The 26202-nt window shown below is 34.1% G+C and overlaps 1 protein-coding gene across 4 annotated transcripts in view; it reads right to left on the bottom strand.

Moving 5' to 3' along the window:
- Window positions 1-26202, bottom strand: part of ERBB4 (erb-b2 receptor tyrosine kinase 4) — a 1108406-nt gene that overhangs the window by 678462 nt on the left and 403742 nt on the right. For all 4 annotated transcript variants that reach the window (XM_038585650.1, XM_038585649.1, XM_038585647.1 and 1 more), the window contains exon 2: window positions 18477-18628. In XM_038585650.1, the coding sequence (XP_038441578.1) occupies window positions 18477-18628 (152 nt within the window). The remainder of the gene's footprint in view (window positions 1-18476; window positions 18629-26202) is intronic.

A 26202-nucleotide genomic window follows, 5' to 3' on the forward strand; every position in this document is an offset into this window, starting at 1 on the left:
ATTAAAATAGGCTCATAGTCCCATATGATTTAATTCTCCAAATAATATTTTCACATGAATAACCTGTCAGATCTTAAAAGTTCACAACAGTTTGACTTTGACCTCTGTATTCTAATGTCCTACTACTTCCCTATTTTTCTTGCATCTCAACTCTCCTCCCTATACCACAAATTAATCTTTCCTTTTGCATCTGTTCTCGCCTCCACTTTTGTGTGGTGAATAAAAAAATGAAGATTGCCACAGTGAAAGTATACCAAAAACTTCTCCATTTTCTCTATTCTTTAATAACCCTCATTTTTTTTTTTTTTTTTTTTTTTTACACAATTCGCTTAAGCAGTATGTTTTCTATGGAGTTTTTTAAAACAGTCTTTATTTATTTGAATTCAGGTTTACAACAAAAGTGAGAGGAAGACAGAGATTTCTCATAGAACCCATACCACACACATATGTAGCCTTCTTCATTATCAACATCATTCATCGAAATGCTACATTTTTGTATTTTTAGTATTTTTTTCAAAGATTTTATTCATTTACTTGAGAGGGAGAAAGAGAAAGAGAGAAAGAGAAAGATGGGAAAAGAGGGGGAAAAGAGGGAGAAGCAGGCTCCCCACAAGCAGGGAGCCCAATTCAGGGCTTAATCCTAGAACCCCGAAGGCAGATGCTCAACTGAGCCACCTAAGTGCCCCCACCCTTTAACCAAGAATGAACCTGTATTAGCACGTCAAACTCTGCTAAAATCTACAATTTACTTTAGGGTTCACTCTTGTGCCACACATTATATGGGTTTGGACAAAAGTATAATGACATATTTTTATTACTCTATTTTCACTGCCCTAAAATTCCTCGGTGAACTGCCTATTCATCTCTCTCTGCCTCTCCATCCTACCCACTAAGAAACAACTAATCTCTTTGTTGTCTCCATACTTGTGCCTTTTCCAGAACGTCACAAAGTCGGAATCGTACATTATGAAGCCTTTCAGTGTGGGTTCTTTCGTTTAGTAATATGCATTTAAAGTTCCTCCATGTCCTCCTTTCATGGTTTGATACCTCATTTCTTTTAAGCATAAAATATATTCCATTTTCTGGATGTACCAGTTTATTTTTCCATTCACCTACTGAAAGATATCTTTGTTGCTTTCAAGCTTTGGTAATTAATAGAACTGCTATAAACATCCGTGGGCTGGTTTTTGCATGAACCTAAGTTTTCACCTCCTTTTAGATAAACACCCAGGAACACAATCACAGAATCATATGGTAAGAGCATACAGAGTTTTGTACAAAATAACCAAAACTGTCTTTGAAAGCAGCTTGCCCTGTATCTGATCTCAATGGGGAGGGCTTCAAGTTTTTCTCCATTAAGTATGATGTCAGCCATTGGATTTTTGTAGTCTTTATCAAGTTGAGAAAGTTCTTCCCTTTTCCTAGTTTTTATAATGAATGGGTGAGTTTTTATCATGAATAAGTATTGGATTGTGTTAGATTTTTTTTTTTGCATCTATTGATATGGTCACATGATATTTTTTGTCTGTTGATTGTGATGGGTTACATTAATTGATTTTCTTTTTTTTTTGTTATTTATTTGACAGAGAGAAAGATAGAGAGCACACAAGCAGGAGTAGTGGCAAGCAGAGAGAGAGGGAGAAGCAGGTTTCCCGAGGAACAGGGGCTCATGAACTGAGCCAAAGGCAGATGCTTAACTGAATGAACCACCAGGTGCCCCTCATTAATTGATTTTCAAATGTTGAACTAGACTTGCATTGATAAATTCCACTTGGTCATGATACATAACTCTTTTTGTAATTTTCTGGAGTTGACTTATAAATATATTGTTGAGGAGACTTATACCTATATTCGTGAGAGATACTGGTCTGTAGTTCTCTTTCCTTGTAACTCTTTTGTCCAGTTTTATTATTAGATAATACAGGCTTCCGAATGTGTTAGGAAGTATCCCCTCTGCTTCTATCCTCCAAAAGAGATTGTAGAGAATTGGTACAATTTCTTTCTTAAATGTTTGGTAGAATTCACCAGCAAATTTATCTGGGCCTGATACTTTTCTGTTTTAAAAGATTATTACTGATTCAACTTATTCAACAGAAATAAGCCTATTCAGATCACTTGTTTCTTATTGAGTGAATTATAGTAGATTGTGTCTTTCAAGGAAATGTTCTATTTCATCTAGATTATCAAATTTGTGGGCACAGAATTATTCATAGTACTTCTTTATTATCTTTTTATTCTCCATGGTATCTGTAGTGCTATTCCCTTTTTCATTTCTGATATAACTATTTTGTGTCCTTTTTTTTTTCTTAATTAGCCTGAATAGAGGCTTGATTTTATTGACTTTTTCAAGGAACCAGCTTATGTATTTGTTTATTTTCTCTATTGATTTCCTGTTTTCAATTTCATTTATTTCAGCTCTAATTTTCATTATTTCTTTTCGATTGCCTAGTTTGGATTTAATTTGTTATTTTTTCTAGAATCCTAAGGTAGAAACTTAGATTATATGATTTTTAAATTTTTTTTCTTTTTTTTTTTTTTTTTTTTTTTTTTTTTTTAGATTTAGTAATCTCAACGTCTAACATGGAATTCAAACTTACAAACTTACAACCACAAGATCAGGAGTCTCATGCTCGACCAACTGAGCCAAGCCAGGTGCCCCAGATTATTGATTTTGGATCTTCCTTCTTTTCTAATACATGTATTCAATGCCATAAAATACCCACCAAGCATTCTTTTGCTGCAGCCTATAAATTCTGCTAAGTAATATTTTCATTTTCATTTAGTTCCAAAAAGTTTTTAATTTCTCTCGAGATTTCTTTTTTGATTCAATTGTTATTTAGAGATGTATTATTTAATCACTACACATTTGGGGACCTTTTTTCCAGCTGTCTTTCTGTTTTTGATTTCTAGTTTAATTCCACTGAGGTCTGAGAACAGACACTGCATGATTTCTATTCTTTTAAATTTGTTAAGGTCTGTTTTATGGCCCAGAATGTGATCTGTCTTAGTGAGTGTCCCATGTGAGCTTGAGAAAAATGTGAAGTCTGCTGCCATTATATGAAATAGTCTACAGATGTCAATGATAGCCAGCTGATCGATGGTGTTGTTGAGTTCACTTATGTCCTTACTGATTTTCTATTGCACAATCCGTTCATTTCTGAGAGAAGTGTGTTAGTCTCCAACTATGATAGTAGATTCATCTATTTTCTCTTGAAGTTCTATTCATTTTTGCCTCATGTAGTTTGATGCTCTGTTGTTAAATGTTATATATATATGTTGAAAATTACGATATCTTCTTGGAGAATTCATGCCTTAACATTATTTAATGACCTTCTTTATCCCTGGTAACTTCCCTTACTTCAAAGTCGGCTCTGTTTGATCAATATTGCAATTCCTGTTTACTTTTGATTAGTGTTAGCATGGTATTTTTTCTACATACATTTGCTATTAATTTATGTGTGTCTTTATATTTAAAGTGGGTTTCTTGTAGACAATATATAGTTGGGTTATACTTTTTTTATTTACTCTGGCAATCTCTGTCTTTTAATTGGTACATTTAGACCATTTACATTCAAAGTGATTATTGATATAGTTGGATTAATATCTACCATATTCATTACTCTTAAAAGAATTGTTACCTTTGTTTTTTGTTCCTACTTCTGTTTTCTACTCTTTTTTGTTTTTAAAAGAGATTTTTTAGAAATGTCTTGTGGTTTTGAGATTTTATATGATTTTATTCTCTCTCTTTCTTAGCGTATCAGTTTTACTTATTTTTTTCTTTTTTCAGTGTTTGTCCTAAAGTTTGCAATATAAATTTACAATTAATCCAAGTCCACTTTCAAACATTATGCCACTTTATGGGTAGTGTGAATACCATATAATAACAAAATAATCCAATTCCTCCTTCTTGTTCCTTGTATTATTGCTGTCATTCATTCCATTTATATATAAACATGTATATGTATATGTATTATAAGCCTAGATATGTATACATATGTAATATATACTTAAGCAATATATTTATAATATTATTGCTATAATTTTTAATGAACTGTGTCTGTTAAATCGATTAAGAATAAGAAAATAAAAGTTTTTATTTTACTCTCATTTATTGCTTCTTCAATACTCTTCCTTTCTTTAGTTCTGACCTATGTTAGTTTCTCTTTAAAAAACCACTTTTAACACTTCTTGCAAAGCAGGTCGACTGGTAACAAATTCCCTCAAATTTTGTTTGAGAAAATGTTTCTCTCTCTTTCACTTTTGAAGGGTAATGTATCAGGGTATGTAATTCTAGGTTGATTTTTGTTTCTGTTTTTTTTTTTTTTTTTTTTTTTTTCCCTCAACACTTAAATATTTTATCCCGTGCTCTTCTTGCTTGCATGGTCTGAGAAGTCAGATGCAATTATCTTTATTCCTCTATAGGTAAGGTGTTTCTCTTGCTTCTTTCAGGATTTTTTCTTCATCTTCAATTTTCTAGGGTTTGGAAACAATATGTCTAGGTGTAGTTTTTCCGGCATTTATACCTACTTGGTATTATCTGAGCTCCCTAGAGTTGTGGTTTGGCATGTGATATTAATTTGGGGAAATTCTCAGTCATTATTGAAACAAATGTTTCTCCTATTGCTTTCTTCTCCTGGTCTTTCCATTATGTATATGGGACACGTTCTCTAGCTGCCCCACAGGCATTATTAATTCTTTTCTATTTTTGTTTGTTTTCAGTCTAGTTTCTCTTTGCTTTTCAGTCTTCAAAAATCCTATTGAGATATCCTCTAGTTCAGAGATTCTTTCCTGAGTCACATCCAGTCTATTAATAAGCACATCAAAAGCATTCTTTAATTTTGTTACAGTGGGGTTTTTGTTTGGTTGGCTGGTTTTGTTTTTATCTCTAGCATTTCTTTTTGATTCTTTCTTAGGATTCCCACTTCTCTGCTTACATAGCCCATCTATTCTTCCATACTATTTATCAATTAAAGCTCTGAGCATATTAATCATAGTTGTGTTAAATTCCCAGTCTGATAATTCCAACAACCCTGTCATGTCTGGTTGTGATGCTTTCACTGTCTCTTCAAATTGTGGGGTTTTTTTTGCCTTTGGGCATGCCTTGTGATTTTTTTTCTAGTAGTCAGACAAGATGGGGAAAAGAAACTTCTAAATAAGCTTTTAGTTATATGGTGGTATGGTGTAGGGGAAGGGGAAGTATTCTATATTCATATAATTAGATCTCAGGCTTCTAACGAGTCTATGCCTCTGGACTGTGAATATCACAAGTGTTTCTCAGAGTTTTTTGGGGGGTTTTGTTTTCATTTGGTTTTTGGTTTTGTTTTGCTTTGTCTTGTTTTGTTTTTTTGTTGTTGTTACTGTTTTCTGCTCTTATTAGGTAGAACAGGGTGGCTAGATTGGGTATTTCCCTTCCTCATGTCAATTAAACTCTGATATCATTGTAGTAGATTAGGCTCTGGTTAACTAATCTCCACTGAAGGCAAGCCTTGTTAAGGAGAAAAGAATGCATTTCAAAATCCTTCATTCCCCCTCCCCTCCAGAAGCCTGAGGGAATTTTTCCCAGGATATTTACTGTGGGCAACTGCTCAAGCTCCTGGAAATAAATCTCACCATATTGTGTAGCTCCCTGTGACTGGGCCCTCCTGAAGTTTTCAACTCTCATAGTTGTCTGCCCTGATTCTCCAGCAACTTGTCAATTACAGCTCAGTTTTTCCTATCCCAGCAGTGGTTCACGCAGTAGTTTCAGCTTAGTAAAGCTTAATTCTCTGTATTTGTTTGTCTCTACGGTCTTGGGGGCAACAATTTGCCCTATATTCTCCCTCTTCTTATGGATCCAAGAAAAGTTGATTTTTCAGCCTGCTTAGCCTTTCACTTGTTAAGATGAAGTGAGGACTTCCATGCTCCTTATATGTGGGACAGGAAACTATTCCATGATGCCTTTTTATGTCACCCCCAACACACACACACACACACACACACACACACATCTAAATACACACTATTCAGTCATCCATCATTTATCCCAGACACTAAGTGTGTTTGTGTGTGTGTGTGCACGCGCACACATGCACACACACCAGGCAGGGTGCAGGGTGTTAGAAATATAAAGATAGATAAAATATAGCCCTTGTCTCAAGAAGATAAGAATCCATTCTGGTTATGCCTGTGGTATTTACCATCTGTACCACTCTTTCAGTATTTATAAGGGTTAAGGTAAGGATTGCTAACTTATACACCAACATTTACTTTGTGAAGCATCGCATAACAAATTAAAGACTTGGCAGTCAATAAACACTGGTTTTTTGATAAACAAAAATAGGTAAATAAAATAAAGATAAATATACATATACGTATATATAGTAGTTGCCTAGTTGTCTTGTATTATTTTCCCAGAAAACCTGTTCTAAGTAACAGATAGGTCATTGACAAATAGTGGGCAATAGCAAGGCAACATGAAAGTGTCTGAACTATGAAGAGAATGAACTGAGTTAAAGTGCATGCTTTGCCCACTAGCATGTTGTACAGTTCTGAGAAAGTTACTCAATGTCTTGGAGCCTAAGTTTCATCATTTATAAAACAAGTATAATAACAAGTAGACATAAGGTTGCAACAAGGAGTGGAAGACAGAATCGGCATAGTGCCTTGTACCTCTCTCAACAAATGATATATATCAGGTATTAGTTCATGACAACCTAAAGGTAACTCTAAAAATGCCTATACATACTCTTTTTTTTTTTTTTTTTTTTTTTTAGAATGGTACCAGTTTTATTTTTATTTTTATTTTTTTATTGGTAATTTAATTTTTTTTTTTATTGGTGTTCAATTTACTAACATACAGAATAATACCCAGTGCCCGTCACCCATTCACTCCCACCCCCCGCCCTCCTCCCCTTCTACCACCCCTAGTTCGTTTCCCAGAGTTAGCAGTCTTTACGTTCTGTCTCCCTTTCTGATATTTCCCACATACTGTTTCTTATTACAGAGAATAAAGTTTCAGTATAACAAAATCCGCTGGGTAAAAAAGGCTTAACCTAGTTTATCTGCTCCAAGACCAAAAGTTGATTGAATATTTACTCTTATTTCCTCTACACAATATCTATGTAAATTGATAAAAATGCAAAGTATATCCCACAATCCAACAACATTCTTACAGAATTACACATGCCATTAAGATATGGGGGGATGCCTGAGTGGCTCAGCAGTTTGGCGCCTGCCTTCGGCCCAGGGCGTGATCCTGGAGACCCAGGATTGAATCCTGCGTCGGGCTCCCTGCATGGAGCCTGCTTCTCCCTCTGCCTGTGTCTCTGCCTCTCTCTCTCTCTGTCTCTCATGAATAAATAAATTTTTTAAAAATCTTAAAAAAAAGATATACACTAGGTAATATGGAAAATACTAATTTTTCTTGGATTGGGAGGAGGCAGGGATGGCAATACAGATTGAACTTGGGGAACGTGTTAAGGTTTGAGTATTTTCCAAAATGAGAAGGGTGGAAAGGCATTCCAGAGAGGAAGAAAATTGCCTCTAGAAGCATAGAGATCTTAGTTTATAAAGAGTAACTGGGTATAGGGGATCATGTTAATGGAGAGAGCCTCAGATATTCAAGGCAGGCGAGAGAAGAAGACACTGAAAGTTGTGAAGTTATATGGCTTTGATCTTCACACAACTGAGTCCACAATCAGACTACTTACCTACCCATTGGATTTTTAATGTATATGAGTGTTAAGTCTCTAAGTTGAATTTCCCGTGTTTCCACTATAGCTAACATATTATTTATTATAAGCCAAATTATTTCATGGAACCTAAATAAAAGACACCATTGTTTCTACTTGACAGTAGGGAGAAGAGATTCAATTAGAAAAATAAATAATATAAAGAAAAAAAATGCCAGTGCAATAATTTTCTTTTCCTGCATAAAAAAGTTATAAAGAATATAGGAATTCATTCATATTGTTATTCAATTTCCTTATTTATTCATTCCACAAATATTTGCTGAGCAGCCACTATATGACAGACACTCTATTATGTGCTAGAATTCTACAGTGAACTAGACATGGCCCTTGCCCTAAAGGTACTTATTATTTGGGAGCATAGGCAGAAATTAAACAAATACTCAAACAATTGCTATAAAGGGAGTGCTACAAAAAAAACATAGAGTGCTATGAATGTAATAATGGGAAGAATTCAGTAACGTATGGGCATTAGTAAAGCTTCCCTGAAGAAATGGCCTTTAAAAGGAGATTTGGAAATTAAACAGATCTTAGTCCAGACAGGAATAAGGGCATGTATTTTACCTTTGAAGGGCGGAGAGGTCTTAGAATGAAAGGAAGGGCAATCAAGCAAGAGAGAGCTTAATATACACAGGAAGTTGGCTAACACTGAAAGATAGTCATGAGTGTCAATGTCATCAGCAATAGTGGAGGACCAGGCAGGGGCTAGATAATATAGGAACTCAAGAATTTTGGCCATTTTTCTCAGAGGATGGAAATTTCTTTTAAAAAAAGTAATATAATCCAGCATATAGTCCAATTTGCTTATACTTTTTTACATGTTTTTCTTTCATGAACTCTTCCCAATGCTTCATTGATGCCTCATTAAATTCTTTCATGACTGCTTCCCAATGATTCCATGGGATGATGTCTTTTAGACAACGTTCACTATGTAGAGAGTTTGTACATTTTTAGTTATTGATCATTCCTTAAAAACAGCCAAGTATTTGACTTGCAATTTCACCTCTTTGAAAATATAAATCACTACCATGCAAAACTGAACCTCTATGGGGCACGTGGGTGATTCAGTGGTTGAATGTCTGCCTTTGGCTCAGGTTGTGATCCCAGGGTTCTAGGATTGAGTCTCACTTCGGGCTCCCTGCGTGGAGTCTGCTTCTCCCTCTGCTTATATCTCTGCCTCTCTCTGTGTGTCTTTCATGTATAAATAAAAATAAAATCTTAAAAAAAGGTAGTGTGATCTTAAAAAAAACATGAACTTCTAAAAAAATCAGTAAAAATTTATTGTCACATCTTCAGAGCATAGCTCAATAGAGGCTACCTAGAGACTAAGAGAAGAAATAAAGAAACCCCACACGGTTAGATAGCGTCGCCTCTTACTAAGGGTCGGTCTACCAGATGCCAGGTACCCTATTAGGTATTTTTGGTTTGGGAAATTCATGTGGTACTGAATTGCTTAAGGTGATTTATTTCAACATTCAATTACATATTCTGATTTCCATGTAGAGACTGAATAAAAATGATTTCAAAGAGGCTTATATTTATTAAAACAAACACCTTAATTTTATCACTTTCATTATATATCTTAATATAATATTTTACAGTTAAATGGGTTCAAATTAGGGATCATGAGAAGTAATTGCAATGTCTCTAAATACAACAGTCTTCACATTTTATTTTTATACCTTTGAACTTTAAATTACACTCTATGTGACTGAAGAGAGACCTTTAAAATTGATTTAGTCTCATATAATATTGCTCATCTTTCTTTTTTGAAAGAAAACAGTGTTCCATTTTAAGAATCAAAGAAAAATAAAGCTAATTGAAATGTATATAGTTAGGAATTTTTTAAAAGTTTTATTTGATTATATTCCACTGTTTGGATTTTAGAATTAAAAGGTATTCCATTGCCAAAATGCTTCTAGTTACTCTTAACTCCTGTAAGTATCATTTGTTCTCTTTGAATCAGGGTCTTTGCTACTTAAATTAAAAGAGGTAAAGAAATAACCTTTGTACACTTAATTCCCCCAAGCAAAGAGTACCTAAGAATCATAGAATGAAATAGGTTTGTTACTTGCATATTTCACTAATTAAGGTTAAAATAAGCCTATAAATTCATTATACTTGCCATTTAAGCCAAATTTAAATACCACAACCCCCAGAGATGTAAAGAAACATGTTGCATCTGCTCAGCATCCTAATAAATTCATTTTAATTTAAGTACATTTGCAACAAGGGCTTTTTTTTTTCTGGAAAATGCATTATAATTTAGGGACTTAAAAACTTATTTTTTTTTAAATTTTTATTTATTTATGATAGTCACAGAGAGAGAGAGAGAGAGAGGCAGAGACATAGGCAGAGGGAGAAGCAGGCTCCACGCACCGGGAGCCCGATGTGGGATTCGATCCCGGGTCTCCAGGATCGTGCCCTAGGCCAAAGGCAGGCGCCAAACCGCTGCGCCACCCAGGGATCCCTTAAAAACTTATTTTAAGCACTTTTTAGTAATAGTCTCCTAGAAACATCATATAGGTTTAATATTTTACAATAATTTTACTGGATCCTAGAAAATGGTTATTAATTAACACATATATAAATATAAATGGTCACTAATTTATATTTATTATACATATATTTATGTATATTAGAGTTGTAAATTATTTTTTATTTATATCCTTCTTTCAATACTTCCTCAAATATTCATTTTCTACAAAATGTATATCTTATTATAGGTACTAAATTTATTTTGTTTTTAATATTTAGATAAAACTGTTAAATATTTTATTTAATATTTCATTTAAAGGATCAAGAATGAAGTTTGAAAAATATGCTTCTATAACTGGCTAGGCAAAAATATAGACATTTGTATCTTTTATCATGTAAGATTGCTGAAAAGCATCACGATTTTGACTCATGTATATTTTCAGATTAAATGGTATTTAACCTTTGAGGAAATTTTGTTTTCTCCCTAGGCCAAGTATAAATTGCATAGCTTTTTAAAATGCAATACAACTTCTATGATTAGATTTAGTACAAAATCAAATTTCAATTTAAAAGCCAGCTGTAAATACATACATGCAAAATTGCATATGGATTATATTTAACAATCTTAGAAACAGCTTTTAGAAACTCTCAAAGCTTTGAAAATTCCATTTAACCCAGAATGCCTGCTTTGGCCTCACAGACGTGTTTAAACATTATTCCACTTTTTTTTTTTTTTTTTTTTTTGGTATTCCCCATCTCAGTCAACGAAAATTTCTTCATCAACATACAGCAACACGTTATGTTTTACCATAGATATAATTTTATGTTAAATTCAAACAGAAAGAGAAATTAAGTAAACACTCTGTCTTACTCTAATGCTTATTTAGACATATTTCTTGAAGGTGAAGTTTCTTTGAACCTAATGATGATTCATTCTATCATTTTGGATATTGAACTTCATGATCTTTTCTTGGCACCTGTCCCAATTAATGGCATGGAAGAGAAACTTACACTACTATGCTCAATGAATAAACAGTTAAAGAATATAAACACTTGATACAGGGATCTTATTTGTCTATAATTTAATAGAGTGGCAAATATATCACTTACTTATGTTACAAAGTTATTCAGGAAAACTTAAATTCAGGCTTGTTCTCCCTTACTATGCAGTACAGTCAAAATACATGCACAGCTGAAATAGATATGCTGTATTAGGAAATATGCACTTACATCATCTTTCACGTAAATAATGAAAATAAAATACATGATCTACCTTATTATGTCATAGATGTTTCATCTAAGTAGTGTTTCTCGCTTCAATTTTTTATGATTCTAAAAAGGGACTACTTTTCTTATCCTGATTCCAATCAATCTCTGCAACACAATCTCTCTCACACAAATCATTATGAGCTAAAACCAAACAGAGGCAATGGTCACCATTGTTTTAAAAATCTAGTCAATAAATTATTTTCTAATCCAATGGAATAAAGTGCTTGGCAAATTATCTATTTATTTTTAAATATGAATTCTTCAACGTTGCATTTTGATAAATCATGCTATGTAGCAGACAGCTTAACTAGGGCATAGATAGAGTTAAATGAGGATAAGAAGGATATGAGAAAAAAAAATACAATTATAAAAACCATTCCCTACACTGTTGGATTTAACTCTGGTCATCTGCTTTGAATTGACAAAGGACAATAAAAAGTAGACCCTGAAGCTAGAAGTAGGTTGAAATGTAAATATTTCAGAATTTTATTTTAAGCCAGACTGGTTACTGAAAACAGCTAAGGAATAGGTGAAAGCAGAGTAACTTGTTGCAACTTGAAACTCATTACTGCCAAGCATCATCTCTGATTATATTGTAACAGAACTATGCTAATGAAGCCAAGGTCTTAGGTTCCAGTGAGCCAGGCAGCATCTTTGCAATCTCTGAGTTACAGCTTTATCTGCCTTCTTGCAAACTTACTCAGAAGAGGAACTGTATGCGAGTATAAAATGAAATAATGTAGGTGCATCACCAGCACTGGAAAAGCAATGCAAATTTCATGTCCAACAGAGAATGGTTGTAAAGCAACATCCTCATATGTAAAGAATCCTATATATATCCTAATAAAGGCGCATGATAGCCCCATAACAGTTCATAATACTAATTATTAACTAAAAGACAAAAATAATATTTGAAAATAAAAGTAAACATTTTCTTTGATAGAGAAAAATGAACTATTTATATGATTTCTATCAAGAAATAATACTGGAATTTTATTTTTTAAAATAAAGTTTTAGATGGTATTATTTCTTATATATCCAAAAAATTCCATACAGCTCTGTGCCAAATATACAATAAAAACAGCTTTTTTTTGAAAAAAAAAGTTTTCTCATAGAATTTACTTTCCCATAACAACATGTGTTATTCATCATCTGAGAGGAGATACATTTAAAATATATTTTTGCTTTAAGAATTTATACTTTCTGACTTTTTCAAAGACTTCACCTTTTGCTGTCAATAACAAAATATTAATGCTGCTATTTGAAGAGATATCTTAATGTATTAATATTTTTATTCATTTTTCAGTAATAAAGACATCTATAATCATTAGGGTTTAATAAGGCGTCTACTCTACACCATAGAGAGGTTCAATGAATTACTAATATTTTTAATATCCCAGGTCAATGGATCAACTGTTAAAATTAATTTATCTCTTCATAAACCTAATAAGCACTATTTCCAAAACAATTCTCACACAACCAAATTCAAGCCACAGATTACAAATTATTACCTGTTGTAGTAATTGTTAAGGGTAAGTATTCATACTCTTCATATATACATTACATTATATATTGTACTACTTTACATTTATTTGGCACCTAATACTTATTTACTTAAAGTGAATATATAAAATAGAGAAAATAAATGTAAAGTATAAACACTGGCAGGTCTAAAAATGTACCTTTTTAGAAGCATTAAATTATTGAATGCCAGCAATCTCAAAGACCAATGGAATGACAAAGGAGAGAAAACTCTCAGGAATTCTAATGAGGGTAAAAGGTCTAAAAGTTCATTCACATTATTTGCTATATTTCACCTTGTTTGAGAGAGTTCACAAAGTGTAAGACAATAACACAAAATCTGTGATTTTTATGCCTTGCTGTTTTCTATTATGTCTTAACCTTGTGACGGTGATAAAGTACATAGTAAATAAGTTTTAGGGCCTTTATCTAGCCAACTATGTGGTGTCTCAGGGGTCTAATGTTAAATATTGTCAACTAGATCTTTTTTCCCCAAGAAGAAATGCAAAAACTTGGAGGTTACAATAAAGCTGGGTGAAAAGCTGCTTACAGAGATAAGCAAGGTTGATATAATAAAAGCATCTTGAAAATAATGCATTTCAAAGTGTTTCAGTAAAATATATCTAACAAAGATTAAGGAAGTATCTCCAAAACATTATAGGGTGGTTTTTTGTTCCTTCGTTAGTTTATTTTGATTTTTTTTTAGATTTATAATATAGAAGTACATCTTCCATTTCAAAAGGCCACTTTTTCTGAGTTCTTGAGATCTTGAGAGATGGACTAGATGGGATATTTTTGGTTTTAACAAAAGAAAATAAACAAAAAAAAAGAAAAAAAGAAAATAAACTTATCTAGTTTAAGGAAAAAAAAAGAGAAAATCCCTTCAAAGTTACTCTCAAGTTCCAGGAGTAGCCTATGGACTACTGGTGATAATGCAACGAGTCATCAGAAGCAGACTGGAGCCTGGAAATGTCCTCACCAGTTTTTGGGGTGAATGGTCATTTTCTCTTTCCCCGTTCTCTCAGTGTGTTGGCTCCATTTTGCTGTCTGCACAGCCCTCACTGACATTCAAACCTCACACAGAAAAGATAACTCTATTTTGGTACCCAAATGGTTAAGAAACTGATATAGAAACTCACAGGAGGGATCCCTGGGTGGCGCAGCAGTTTGGCACCTGCCTTTGGCCCAGGGCGCGATCCTGGAGACCCGGGATCGAATCCCACATCGTGCTCCTGGTGCATGGACACTGCTTCTCCCTCTGCCTATGTCTCTGCCTCTCTCTCTCTGACTATCATAAATAAATAAAAAAAAAAAAAAAAAAAAAGAGGGATCCCTGGGTGGCGCAGCGGTTTGGCGCCTGCCTTTGGCCCAGGGCACGATCCTGGAGGCCCGGGATCGAGTCCCACGTCGGGCTCCCGGTGCATGGAGCCTGCTTCTCCCTCTGCCTGTGTCTCTGCCTCTCTCTCTCTCTCTCTCTCTGTGACTATCATAAATAAAAAAAAATAATAAAAAAAAAGAAAAAGAAACTCACAGGAAAGGATTAACCCAGTGTGTGTCTTATGTCCACACAGCTAATGTGTGGTGATGTTATACTGAAATAACATGAGGAGAGGTGGACATATTCATCTAGGGAACATATAATTCATGAAATAATTATCCATAAAATATTATTAAAGTTTACGAAAAATATTTGTCCACTTGACAAATACTTAATGAAAGCTTATGATATTTTAAGTACTGTCCTAGACAGTGACTATTTAGATAGTGACTTTTAGGGTACAGAGTCATGAATTATAGACATTAGAATGGTTTCATACAAAATAAATAATAAAACAAAATGCTGTGAACTTGCTAATTAGAGAAGAAAATAAGGATGGAAGATCTTTTTAAAAATGAAAGTTTTTTTTTTTTGTTTGTTTGTTTTTTTGTTTTTGTTTTTTTTTTTTTTTTACATTCTTAAAGACAGAAATTAGTTCTGGAATTAAATTTAAGATCCCTATCTATGATGTCTCTCTGAATACATTATAGGTTTGACTCATTCTGAGAGAAAGGGAAATTGCACACCTCGGGAAGAGGTTGCTCAGGGAATTACAGTTACATAAATATATCTGAAGGCTATGGGATGCATAGATTAGGTTAATGCAAGATTACTACTCTCTCATACAATTCAAAACTTATTGGAATGATAGCATAATGTGAAAGAACTAGTTTTCCTTTACATCAACTCTACTTATTATGAGGTGCCAATATCAGACAGATTATGTACTTTGGAGGGAAGCCATCAAGAACACAAATGAACCATGGTGTAGTTATCTGGAGTGAAATTTTTATAATACAGTTTCTCCCTGCTATCTGGAAGTAGAGTGTTCCTATTAAACCCTCCCTACTCTGAAATGGTACAAAGGAAAGAGGCAATTATTACTTTGTAAAAGTGAAAATCCCCTTCAGATTTCTCTTGATTAGCGAAAACTGGTAGTCGTGTAGGTCTTACATAAAAGCAAAGCGACATAAAGTGAGTTTTGAATAGTGGAGAAAACCTGTAAGTGGAGAGCTTTCAGCATATTTTAACGTACAGTTAGAAACAGTGGCTCACCCAAGACAGTAGCATGATGAAGATTTCTGCTAACAGTCATTGCTTACCTATCTGTGATATGACTCTCTACCTCTCCAATGTAATATTTTACTCCATCCCCAAATTTATCTTCATTCATACCACACTACAGATTCCATGAAGGTGAGACAGATGTGATTTATTTGCATGCATACGTCTAATGTCTACAACAGTAAACATTAAGTGCACATTTATTAACTCTGACTTTGGGCCTTCTTTCTAAGCCTTCACTTACATTACTCCCATTGGAAAGCCCTTCTCTTCCATCCACCCACCTTGTAAGCCCCTACCCATTTTCCCATGATTCAATTCAAGTACCTCTTTGATGAAATCTTTCCTGAATCTTTCAGAATTAGCCATTCCTTTCTTTGCCCGGCACCCATGCCACAACACCCTACCTGCATTTAGATTCTAGCTTCTCATTTCTGTCTTCACAACTGTATTTTTTATATATGCATATATACATATTACATACAATACATACACACACACACATATACAATCTTTATGTGTTACTCAACTGTAACCCTCTACGAGACTGTAAGATTGCTGAAGTCAAGGATAATAGAATTACTTACTATTGTATTCTTGGGCTGACTATCTGTTGAGTGAACATATGAAATCATGACTAGAAATGGTTAATTTCCAAAGAAATAGTAGATGAGTGAAGCAACAAAAAAAGGTGTTATTAGTAAGGAAAAAAAATACGATTAGAGCCATCTTTAAATAAGTAGATGAAAATAAAGATATGTTTGTGAGTCAGTACAAACTTTACATGAACTTTCAGAGATGTGACTGAAGGTACTAAAAATTACTTTTTTAAAGAAACAGCTTATTTCTTGTTCCAAGTAGAAACCCTAGTCATCCTTATTTTATCCTTTCTCAAGTCTGTTTATTGTATTAACTTACCTTATTTTTTACTCACAATGGTTCCTAAAAAAGATAGACTATCCAACAATATAGACCATGATGCTCAAAGATCTGTAGGTTATTTTCACATTTCTGAATTTTAAAAATTGACTTGAGTCTATTTTTCATCACTGTATTCTGTACCTTATAAGAGCTAAAGAATTTTAAAATTATAAAATATATAATAATCATAACATTTTATGTTGCCTATTTTAATGAATGTCATTTACAATACCCATGACAATTTTTTGTTGAGCCAGTGGAATTTCATTCCATGTACAACAAACAAAGCCAAGAAAACACAAGAAGAAAAACAAAGGTCTGAGACTGCCTTTTAAATTTTTCTCATACTACTCTGATTGAATAAACTATTTAACATATTTCTTCTTTAACCTATTCTGATTCAGAATTAAGATCTCAATTTTCCTTTTCTATAACATCATTGAGGTTCTTGGCATTTCTAACCAAATCAGCTCATATGCCATCAAAATCTTATTTTGATGTTGAAGAATAAAATCTATCTGAAAATAATCAACACAGATTAGAAGCTTGTAAACAAATGGTAATAACTAATGATGCATTCCTCTGAAGTGGCTACTCTAAGATAGCTTACATGTATTCTCTCCTTGACACAGTAGTCCAAAAAAGAAAAAAAAAAAAATGTGGTAAGCCCTTCCAAGTCTCCTTCATTCTAGAATTTAGATAATTTTTACTATTTACTTTTGATAAACAAAGATGTCATAACTAAATATCATAATTATTAAAAAGTTTTGACATATAATTTATAGAACCAGTGCTCTTCCAATCAAGCAGTAGGATATGGAAACACCTTCAGTCCCTATACCGATCTTAGTATGACAGTCATTTTATAAACAGGTATTGTAAGCTTCAGAGTGTCGCTTAAGTTTTGCGGTGATTTATTTTTCTGAGGTTATTACCCTCCTATATATATTTTTACATTTGATGTACTTAAAAATCACTGCCTTTTTTTATACTTAAGTGTAAATTATTTGAATTACCATAGTTCTTTAAATAATTCACTATCTCCTAAGTAGTTTACTGTACCAGTATTTGAAACACTTTGTCTTGATTTCCACAAGACAGTACTCCTGAGAAATGTGTAAATATCACTGAAAAAAAAAATCAACTATATTATAGGGATGCTGTCATTTAAAACATATTAGTTCTTATGTAAAGAATAAATTCATGGGTTTGCTAGAAGACCATATCTCTTTGAAGTTCAGATTGTTCTATTACCTATTCTCGTTAAAGCAAAACAGGAAACTGAAGGCATTAGGCACTGAAAATCTGTTTAACAGACTAAGGCTGCGAATGAGAGCCAAAACAAGTTTGCAGAAGGACTGGTTGTCTCTGCGTAACTTTATATACACACATATGCATCTACGTGCATACGTAGATCAACCTACATGAGTACGTGTAGTTCCCTGTGTCTAATTTAACAAATTTGTAGGTTTTCAAAAATAGATGTCATTTTTCTTCTGCAGATAACAGTATTAGCCTTATTACAGTAATATGGAGTAGCCTGAAATTTCCAAAGTGACAGAAAAGGGACAGAAAGTGAGATTACTAAAGTTTCTAATTCTTATCTGATTGGTCCCTTGATTCTCCTAGTCCCCAACCTAGCACTTTTCCTCTTGCCTGCAATTCAGAACAAGGCGGACTTGCTAGATACCACATACCATAGGCTAACAGAATCTTTCATCAATCTTGGAGTAGTAGTAACTGCTCTGAACTCAAGGTGTCAGTCACCAGGGCACTGTTACTCTTGTTTTTTTCCTATGTGTGCCTCGGTTTCTCTTAGCTTCTGCCGCCTATAGTCATGGTCCCTGCTGGGCAGAAAAGCATCACCATCAAATACAAGCAAACTGGTCTGTCTTTATGCATTGTGACACTACTGTCCACTCACAGAGAAGAGAAGAGAAATAAAGAGACAGCTTTACCCGCAGAAAGGAGAGGTCCCGGTTGTGCTCGATGCTGGTTATCTCCAGGTTGCCCATGACCACCTCACAGTTCTCATAGTATTTGCGCAAAGCTCGATACTGCTGCTCCAGGTCAGAGAGAGAGCTCAGCTTGTTCTCTGTTCCTGCACACACTGACAAGACAAGAAGATACAGAGGAAGTTATATAACCTTCCTATGACATGCACAATGACAATGTCTCCCTCAGCTCTCTATTCCACATGCTCTACTCTGATTCCCTGAATTATTTTGAATGCCATGAACACCCATAAACCACACAAATAGGTATCTTCGCTTTTATTTTTCCCCAGTTATATTATGATATGATTGACACATAACATTGTATAAATGTAAGGTATACAATGTATTTGATACACTTACATATCCTAAAAGCATTACCACGGAAGCATTAGCTAATACCTTCATGTCCCCTAATCACCATTTTTTTTGTAATGACATTTAAGATCTACTCTGTTACAACTTTTAAATATATAATATAGTATAGTAATTATAGTCACCAAGTTCTTGCTTAGATCCTCAGAATTTACTCATCTTATACCTGGAAGTCTATACCCTTGATGGGTATCTCCCCATTTTCCTTACCCCTAAGCCCCCGACAGCCACCACTCTGTTTCTATGAGTTCAGCTTTTTTAGATAAGACATGTAAATTATATCATAGTTTTATATTCCTAAATTGCATGCACTAATAAGCACAGAGAGTAAGATGGCATGGATTCCAAAGAAACAGAACAGAGAGGGAAAATTAAAACCAACACATTTGTAGCATATACATTTTAAACATATACTAGAAACAATATGTTATAAAATATGAGCTTTTTTTTTGGTATCAACTGGATCATCTCTGTATATTCATTAGTATTCTAAGGTATGATGGACTACTAGGAAATGAGCTCAGTCTGCCGTCTTGGACAGCATGGATCTTGAGTCTTTTCACAGGTGAGCACTGAGGGGTACACACACGTGTGTTTTTTATTTTGGATGTGTTGATATTTTCCTTGACTTCCAGAAGCCAGAGTTTTAGTTGTTACTTATGATTTGTATACCTGCCTGTACAAGATCTTTATCACTTAATGTACCAACTTTAATCTTCAATAGACTGAAAAAAACCCCTAGATTATGAATCTTTTAGTAATAGTATGGAAAGTTGAAAAAGAAATGCGTGTAAAATAATCTTCTTTGAGTAAGTTACATAACATACCCAAAGTAAGGCAAGATATACTGTGTAAACTTTGAAGACACTGGAACAGAGCTACATAATAAAGTCATAGAAACAGTTACACGTTAGGCACACAGAAATGACAAGTCATAATGCCTTGGTGGTATTCAAGGGAATGGGTTTCAAGCAAACAGCTTCCCATATACAAAGGGGAAAAAAAATCTAGATGGATACATTCCAATAATTAAGACCTCTTAACAACTGTTGTTGCTCACTGACTTATCACAATAAACAAAAACCTAAATCTAAAAGTCTTGAAGAATAATGTAGACCTTTGCTCATAAGGGAAGCTCATTGCTAAAACCAAACAAAGGAACCATAATCTTTCTTTGTCTGCATGTCTAAAGTTCATCAAACAGTATATTTTCTAGAAATATTCTTCTATAAGTGGAATTATCTTTCTAAAAGACATATTGAAGGCAAACCCCTGCTGTCCGTGACTATGACCTTGTTTAGAAACAGGGTCTTTGTAGATGTAATGGAGTTAAGATGAAGACATTAGGGTAGGTCCTAAATCAAATATGATCGTGTCCTTCTAAGGAGAGGAAAGCACCATGTGGACACAAAGATCCAGAGCGAGGGAAAACAACAACAGAAAAAAAAAAAAAAATATATATATATATATGTAACTAGAGAGGCAAAGATGGGAGTGAGATACAGCTGCACGCCAAGGAACATCAAGAATTGATGGCCATCACCAGAAGCTAGGAAGAGGCAAAGTAAGATTTCTCCCCAGTCTCAGGGGCCCTGCTGATACCTTGATATTGGAATTTTAGCCTCCAGACCTGTGAAAGAATAAATTACTATTGCTTTATAGTTTGTGGTACTTTGTTACAGGAGCCCTAGAAAACCAATATATAATCTTTAGACTGTTCCTGAAATCTAACATATAAAGACATGTTAAATATCATTCCCTCTCTCCAGGTTCCCGCCAGCTTATTACCTCCAAGCTACTCCCCTGCCTCCTCCCTTTCTGAGTGCCAAGTTGCTCAACACACCATGCTGGAATTCATTTGCTGCCACTGAGAATGCACTTTTGTAGAGTGCTAGGGATGGAGGCAAAGACTTCTGGAATCCTCAATACGCAATCTCCTCTTCCTTCAGAGGCGTAGACTACATAGCCTTCAGCTGAGCATGTGGCCACCTCAAATAAAGATTTCAGTTCACTGCTCCCCTCGGAGGTAATGGTGTATGGCACTTTGCCAGAACTTCATTTAAAACAGGTTGGAGCCCACTTTGCGTCTTTCCTTCACACCTTCCTCCAATGTGCTGCCTGGAAGGGGGATGGATGGCTAAACCTTGAACCACCATTTTAGACCATAAGACCTGAGACACACCCTAGATATTTTCTGAGAAATGAGCTAAAAATAACTAGGGTTTTCAAACAATTAAGGTTTTACATTACTTTATTATCATTAGCATAAAAAGAATGGTGAATTTTGGTTGTAGCTGCTAAAATATTATACATAAGAAAGGTTAAGTTCTAGTTATTTGCTTTTGACCTTAAGTAATTTTTACTATTTTGTCTGGTTGTTTGACTAACTTCAATTCAGAATGAAACTACAAAATCATTCTTTTTTGTTTGTTTCTGTTTGTTTGTTTTTATTCATACTCCAGTTAGTTAATGTATAGTTTAATATTAGTTTCAGGTGTAGAATTTAGTGACTCAAAACTTACATATAGCACCCAGTGCTCATCACAAGAGGTGCGCTCCTGTTTTTCTTTTTTCTTTTTCTTTTCTTTTTATGGAGAGAGAGAGAGAGAGAGAGAGAGAGCCCCCATGCAAGTGTGAAGGAAATGGCAGAGGAGCAGGAAGAGAGGGAGAAGGAGAAAAGGAAAGGAAGAGAGGGAAAGGGAAAGAGAGAATCTTAAGCAGGACTCCTTGCCCAGCACAGAGCCCAAAGCCGGGCTTGGTCTCAAGACTCTGAGATCACGACCTGAGCTGAAATCAAGAGTCAGACACTTACTGACAGAGCCACCTAAGTGCCCCTACAAGTGCCCTCTCGCCTCATCACCTATTTCACCCATCCTCCCTCCCACTCACCTATCTGGGAACCACCAATTTGTTCTCTATAGTTAATAGTCTGTTTCTGAAGAAAGTACATCACTCTTGATCATTTGAACATTTTACTGATTCTGTGGGAGGTTCACTTATTAAAACTAATAAACACAAAGAAAAAAATGAATTTCTGTTGATAAGTACAACATTTTTCAAATAAGCAGGGGACAAGAAGTGATTGATTCATGTACATGATCCTTATCAGCCAATATCAAAGCCCAGCTTTTTTTCCTCCCAATATACTATAGAGACTCCCTAGGAGTCTCTATAATCCATAATCTTTATTTTATTGCTCCTAGCAAATTTATAACAAAATCTTTATAAACTTCTAAAATGTCTGTTGAGAAAAGGTACTATGATATGGGTTTATGAAATATAGATTTCAATTATTTTAAATTCCAATGAGAACAAGCTTATATTTTTAAACTACTACTGCTGGAGAAATTATACATTGATTAATAAACTTGCTGCATTATTTCTAAAATACGTACAATGCCACCTGTATGTTAATATCAATATATAAAAATTAATATGAAAGCATCTAAATGAAAAGTTTTCTAAAATAGCTAGTGTATTCTGATCTTTTCTACAGAAACTTAAACAGATTTTGGGAGAAATATTTATTCATATAACTATAATAACTAAGTATTTTTCCATGTTTCCCATCCTGCATATATGAAAAAAGTTATACAAATTTTTTATTATTAGTTATTAACTACTATTATGATAATCTCTTTACATTAAGAAATCCACAAAGGCTAATAACTCTTTGAAGTAAGGTGTAATTTATTAATTGTTCTTTGTGTTTACTGAGCTATACAGCAGAGTGCTTTGCAATAAATTATCATTTAATAATATGTATTTACTTGCTCTAAAAACAATTATAACTGGTATTCAGAAAATAACCATCAATTCAGAAAAGTTTCCATTGTTTAACAAATGATCAGCTGTGTTTTGCATATACCATATGAAAACATAAATTTGGAATATGTTTAGAAATATTTTTCAACAACAAAAAATCCTCCAATAAACAGAAAATCTGATTAATTAGAATATTCTCCAAACATTCTGGTATTTGAAGTTTTTACTATACACAGTTCAACTTAGGAAATATTTTTGTCTCAGGGAGGCTTTTCTGTATATTTATTTTTGATTCAACTCTGCTATTTATAACGACAAATATACCCTTCATAATGTTCATCTTGAAAGACAGACTTGATTTTAAGAGAACTCGTTTGGATAAATGCATAAAAATCATTTGTATTTCTCTTCATGAAGCCTTCACTGAATGCCTCACAACTTCCATTTGTCAATCGATTTTACCATCAGGCAATGTATACAAGACAATGCTTAAACCATCAAGTTTCATTGATTTCACAAAGTTGTTTATCAAACAGAATTGAAAAATCTTCCTTACCAGCCAAAACAAGTTTAACGAAATTCAGTCCCCTTTGTCAACACTATTATTAAGTCCTTAAACTATAAGCCTATAATACTTCAAGTTTCAAAAAAATCCTGAATTTACTTGGGCTTCCTAGAGTTTTTATTCCAACCGTAACTCCAGCAGGAAAGCTATATGTGAGGCCTTAATAAATTCACCAATTATTCTATTTGGTATTGATTCAGCTACAAATGTAGCTATAGTTGCAAACATGGGCTTTTTACTCCTGTTAAGATTTATTACTAACAGTGAGTGAACTACATAATCTTCCTTTAGTAAAAAATTAGGAATACAATTAGGAGCTCATAACAATATACAAGGGCAGGTTAACAAAATTATTTGTTGGATTCATGGGGAAAATAATGTTAGAAGCAGAATGATAAAACAGTAACAATTTCCATATTAATACTAAAAATCAATTATTGCCTCCAGGCTTGTTACGGCTGTGGAAACTACTCCTCCATTTGCTAGACAAGAGGGTAAAATCAATCAATCAATCAAATTTTTGGCTTTCAAATTGAAAGCTTATACGAGATATGAATTAAGAAAGAAATAATTATTTTTAGCATTTTTAGCATCTACTGCTGACCTAGTATCATGGAAAAATATATATATTGATTAAATGTGATAGTACAAGGTACATAGTAAAGAAGCAATGAGTCATATATATAAGCTGTACATAATTCATGGACTGTCTGTATAGAAAAACACATATGGTAACTTGATAAATTTTCTAATTTTTCTATCTGATTTAATAATAAGAAGTACTTTCTTGGAATGCCTGGGTGGCTCAGTGGTTGAGCATCTGCCTTCAGCTCAGGTCTTGATCCCAGAGTTCTGGGATCGAGTCCCACATTGGGCTCCTAAAGGGAGCCAGCTTTTCCCTCCACCTATGTCTCTGCCGCTCTCTCTGTGTCTCTCATGAATAAACAAATAAAATCTTTTTAAAAAGTACTTTCCTTTTCAGAAATATTAACATAATAAATATGCTTTAGTTTAATGAACATTGTTGGGCATTTAAAAATCTGGAGCTATAGTAAATCTCAAAAAATAAAATATTTAAATAGCACATAAGAAATAGCCAACATTTTTCATGACTATTATTGAGTGCTGTTACAGTTACATAGAGATTGCAAGTTTTGGCAGCCCTATGTTCAAAATATATCTGCAAATGAAGCCAAATTTGCCACTTCCACTATTTTAGTCATTTAATACAAGTCACGGCTCTCTCTCTCCTGGACTTTGACAGTAGGTTCCCTTCTGATTTCCTGGATTCCCCACATGTCCTGATTAATTTATTCTCTGCACAGGATCCAGATGATCTTTTTAAAAACAGCACTCCCCTACTGAAAACACTCATTGGCTTCTACTCATATGTATTATATAAATCCAAACTTTTCAACACGGCCATATTCAGGTCTTTGCTCAAATGTCACCCCTTCAAAATAGCCTTCTCTGACCATCTTATCTAAAATAAGTAGCATGTTCTCATACATCATATTCTGTCTTCTTTTTGCCTTTTTTATTTTTGTTTTATTGCTATCTAAAATTGCATTAGACATTTTGCTTGTTTACTTCTTTATTACGTTTTTGCATTACAATGCAACCTCTGTAGGAGGCAATCTCTTTGTCAGCTCAATACTTGAAAGAGCAGGCACATAGGAGGCTTTCAGTCAATATTTGTTGAGTAAATAAATAGACTTTGGAGTCACTAAGAACCATAACTGAGCCAGGGTCAAATATGTTGGTTTTTCCATTTTTAAAAGCTGAGTAAACTTGAGCAAGTAACGTCACCATTCGGAGTCTCTGCTGCTGTATTACATAGTAGGATTTTGCACTAAGTATTTTTAATAATAAACCCAGCTTAGAGGTTAAGAACAGAGGACCTACAGCTAGATGTCCAGCATAAAATGTAGCTCAATCATTGACCTACAAAGTAATCTTGGACAAGTTACTCAGACTCTGTCATTCTATTTTCTCTTCTGTAAAATGGACATAATAACAACCACCATATAATAAACTGGGTGGGGATTAAGTGAGTCTATACATGTAACTTGCTTTGTACAACGTCTGACTCATTGACAGAGTTCATTGTTAGCTATTACCATTTATTCATATATGTAGTATATAGTATATGTGCATTATGCAATATATTAAAGTAAAACAAAATATACATCTTGCATGGTGATGTGCTCAATCAGCCTGATCTAAAGGAATGAACACTGGACAAAGAAAGTAGAGGATGGGACTCCATTGTTCCAGAACTTTCTAGCCATGTAAACTTGACCAATTATTTTGTTCTCATCGGTTCCAATTTTCTCCTTTCTCAAATAAGATATCTTTTTTTTTTTTTTTTTTTTTTTTTTTTTTTATTTATGATAGGCACACAGTGAGAGAGAGAAAGGCAGAGACACAGGCAGAGGGAGAAGCAGGCTCCATGCACCAGGAGCCCGACGTGGGATTCGATCCCGGGTCTCCAGGATCGTGCCCTGGGCCAAAGGCAGGCGCCAAACCACTGCGCCACCCAGGGATCCCTCAAATAAGATATCTTTATGTTTCCTCTCATCTCGAAAATCCTGGGATTGAATTTATTTCTATGATATTTACTTAAAATCTACTTTATACTGTGTAATTGGCTGAATTCAATGGATGCTCTTGAGTAGGTCAAACCGTGGCAACATCTTACAAAGTTATAAATTAAACATGCGCTTAATGGAATGACCCAACACTCTCATTTGTAGGTCCCTATATAAATGAGGAATTATGTTCCCATAAAAAATACGTACATGAGGGGACTTGCATATAGTTTTGCAGCAACCTGCTTGTCCCGGATTGCAATTCTCTGCTATTCCCAAGTAAAAACAATTTTGTTGGTAAAATAACTAGTAGTTTTATTTTTAAGGTCAACAGTGAACATGTGGAGTTGCTCCAGGAGAGCTTGAAAGCTCCCAGCCTTTCCCACACCTTGCC

Source organism: Canis lupus, chromosome 37 (genome assembly GCF_011100685.1).
Source record: "Canis lupus familiaris isolate Mischka breed German Shepherd chromosome 37, alternate assembly UU_Cfam_GSD_1.0, whole genome shotgun sequence".
In the NCBI taxonomy this organism is placed as follows: Eukaryota; Metazoa; Chordata; class Mammalia; order Carnivora; family Canidae; genus Canis; species Canis lupus.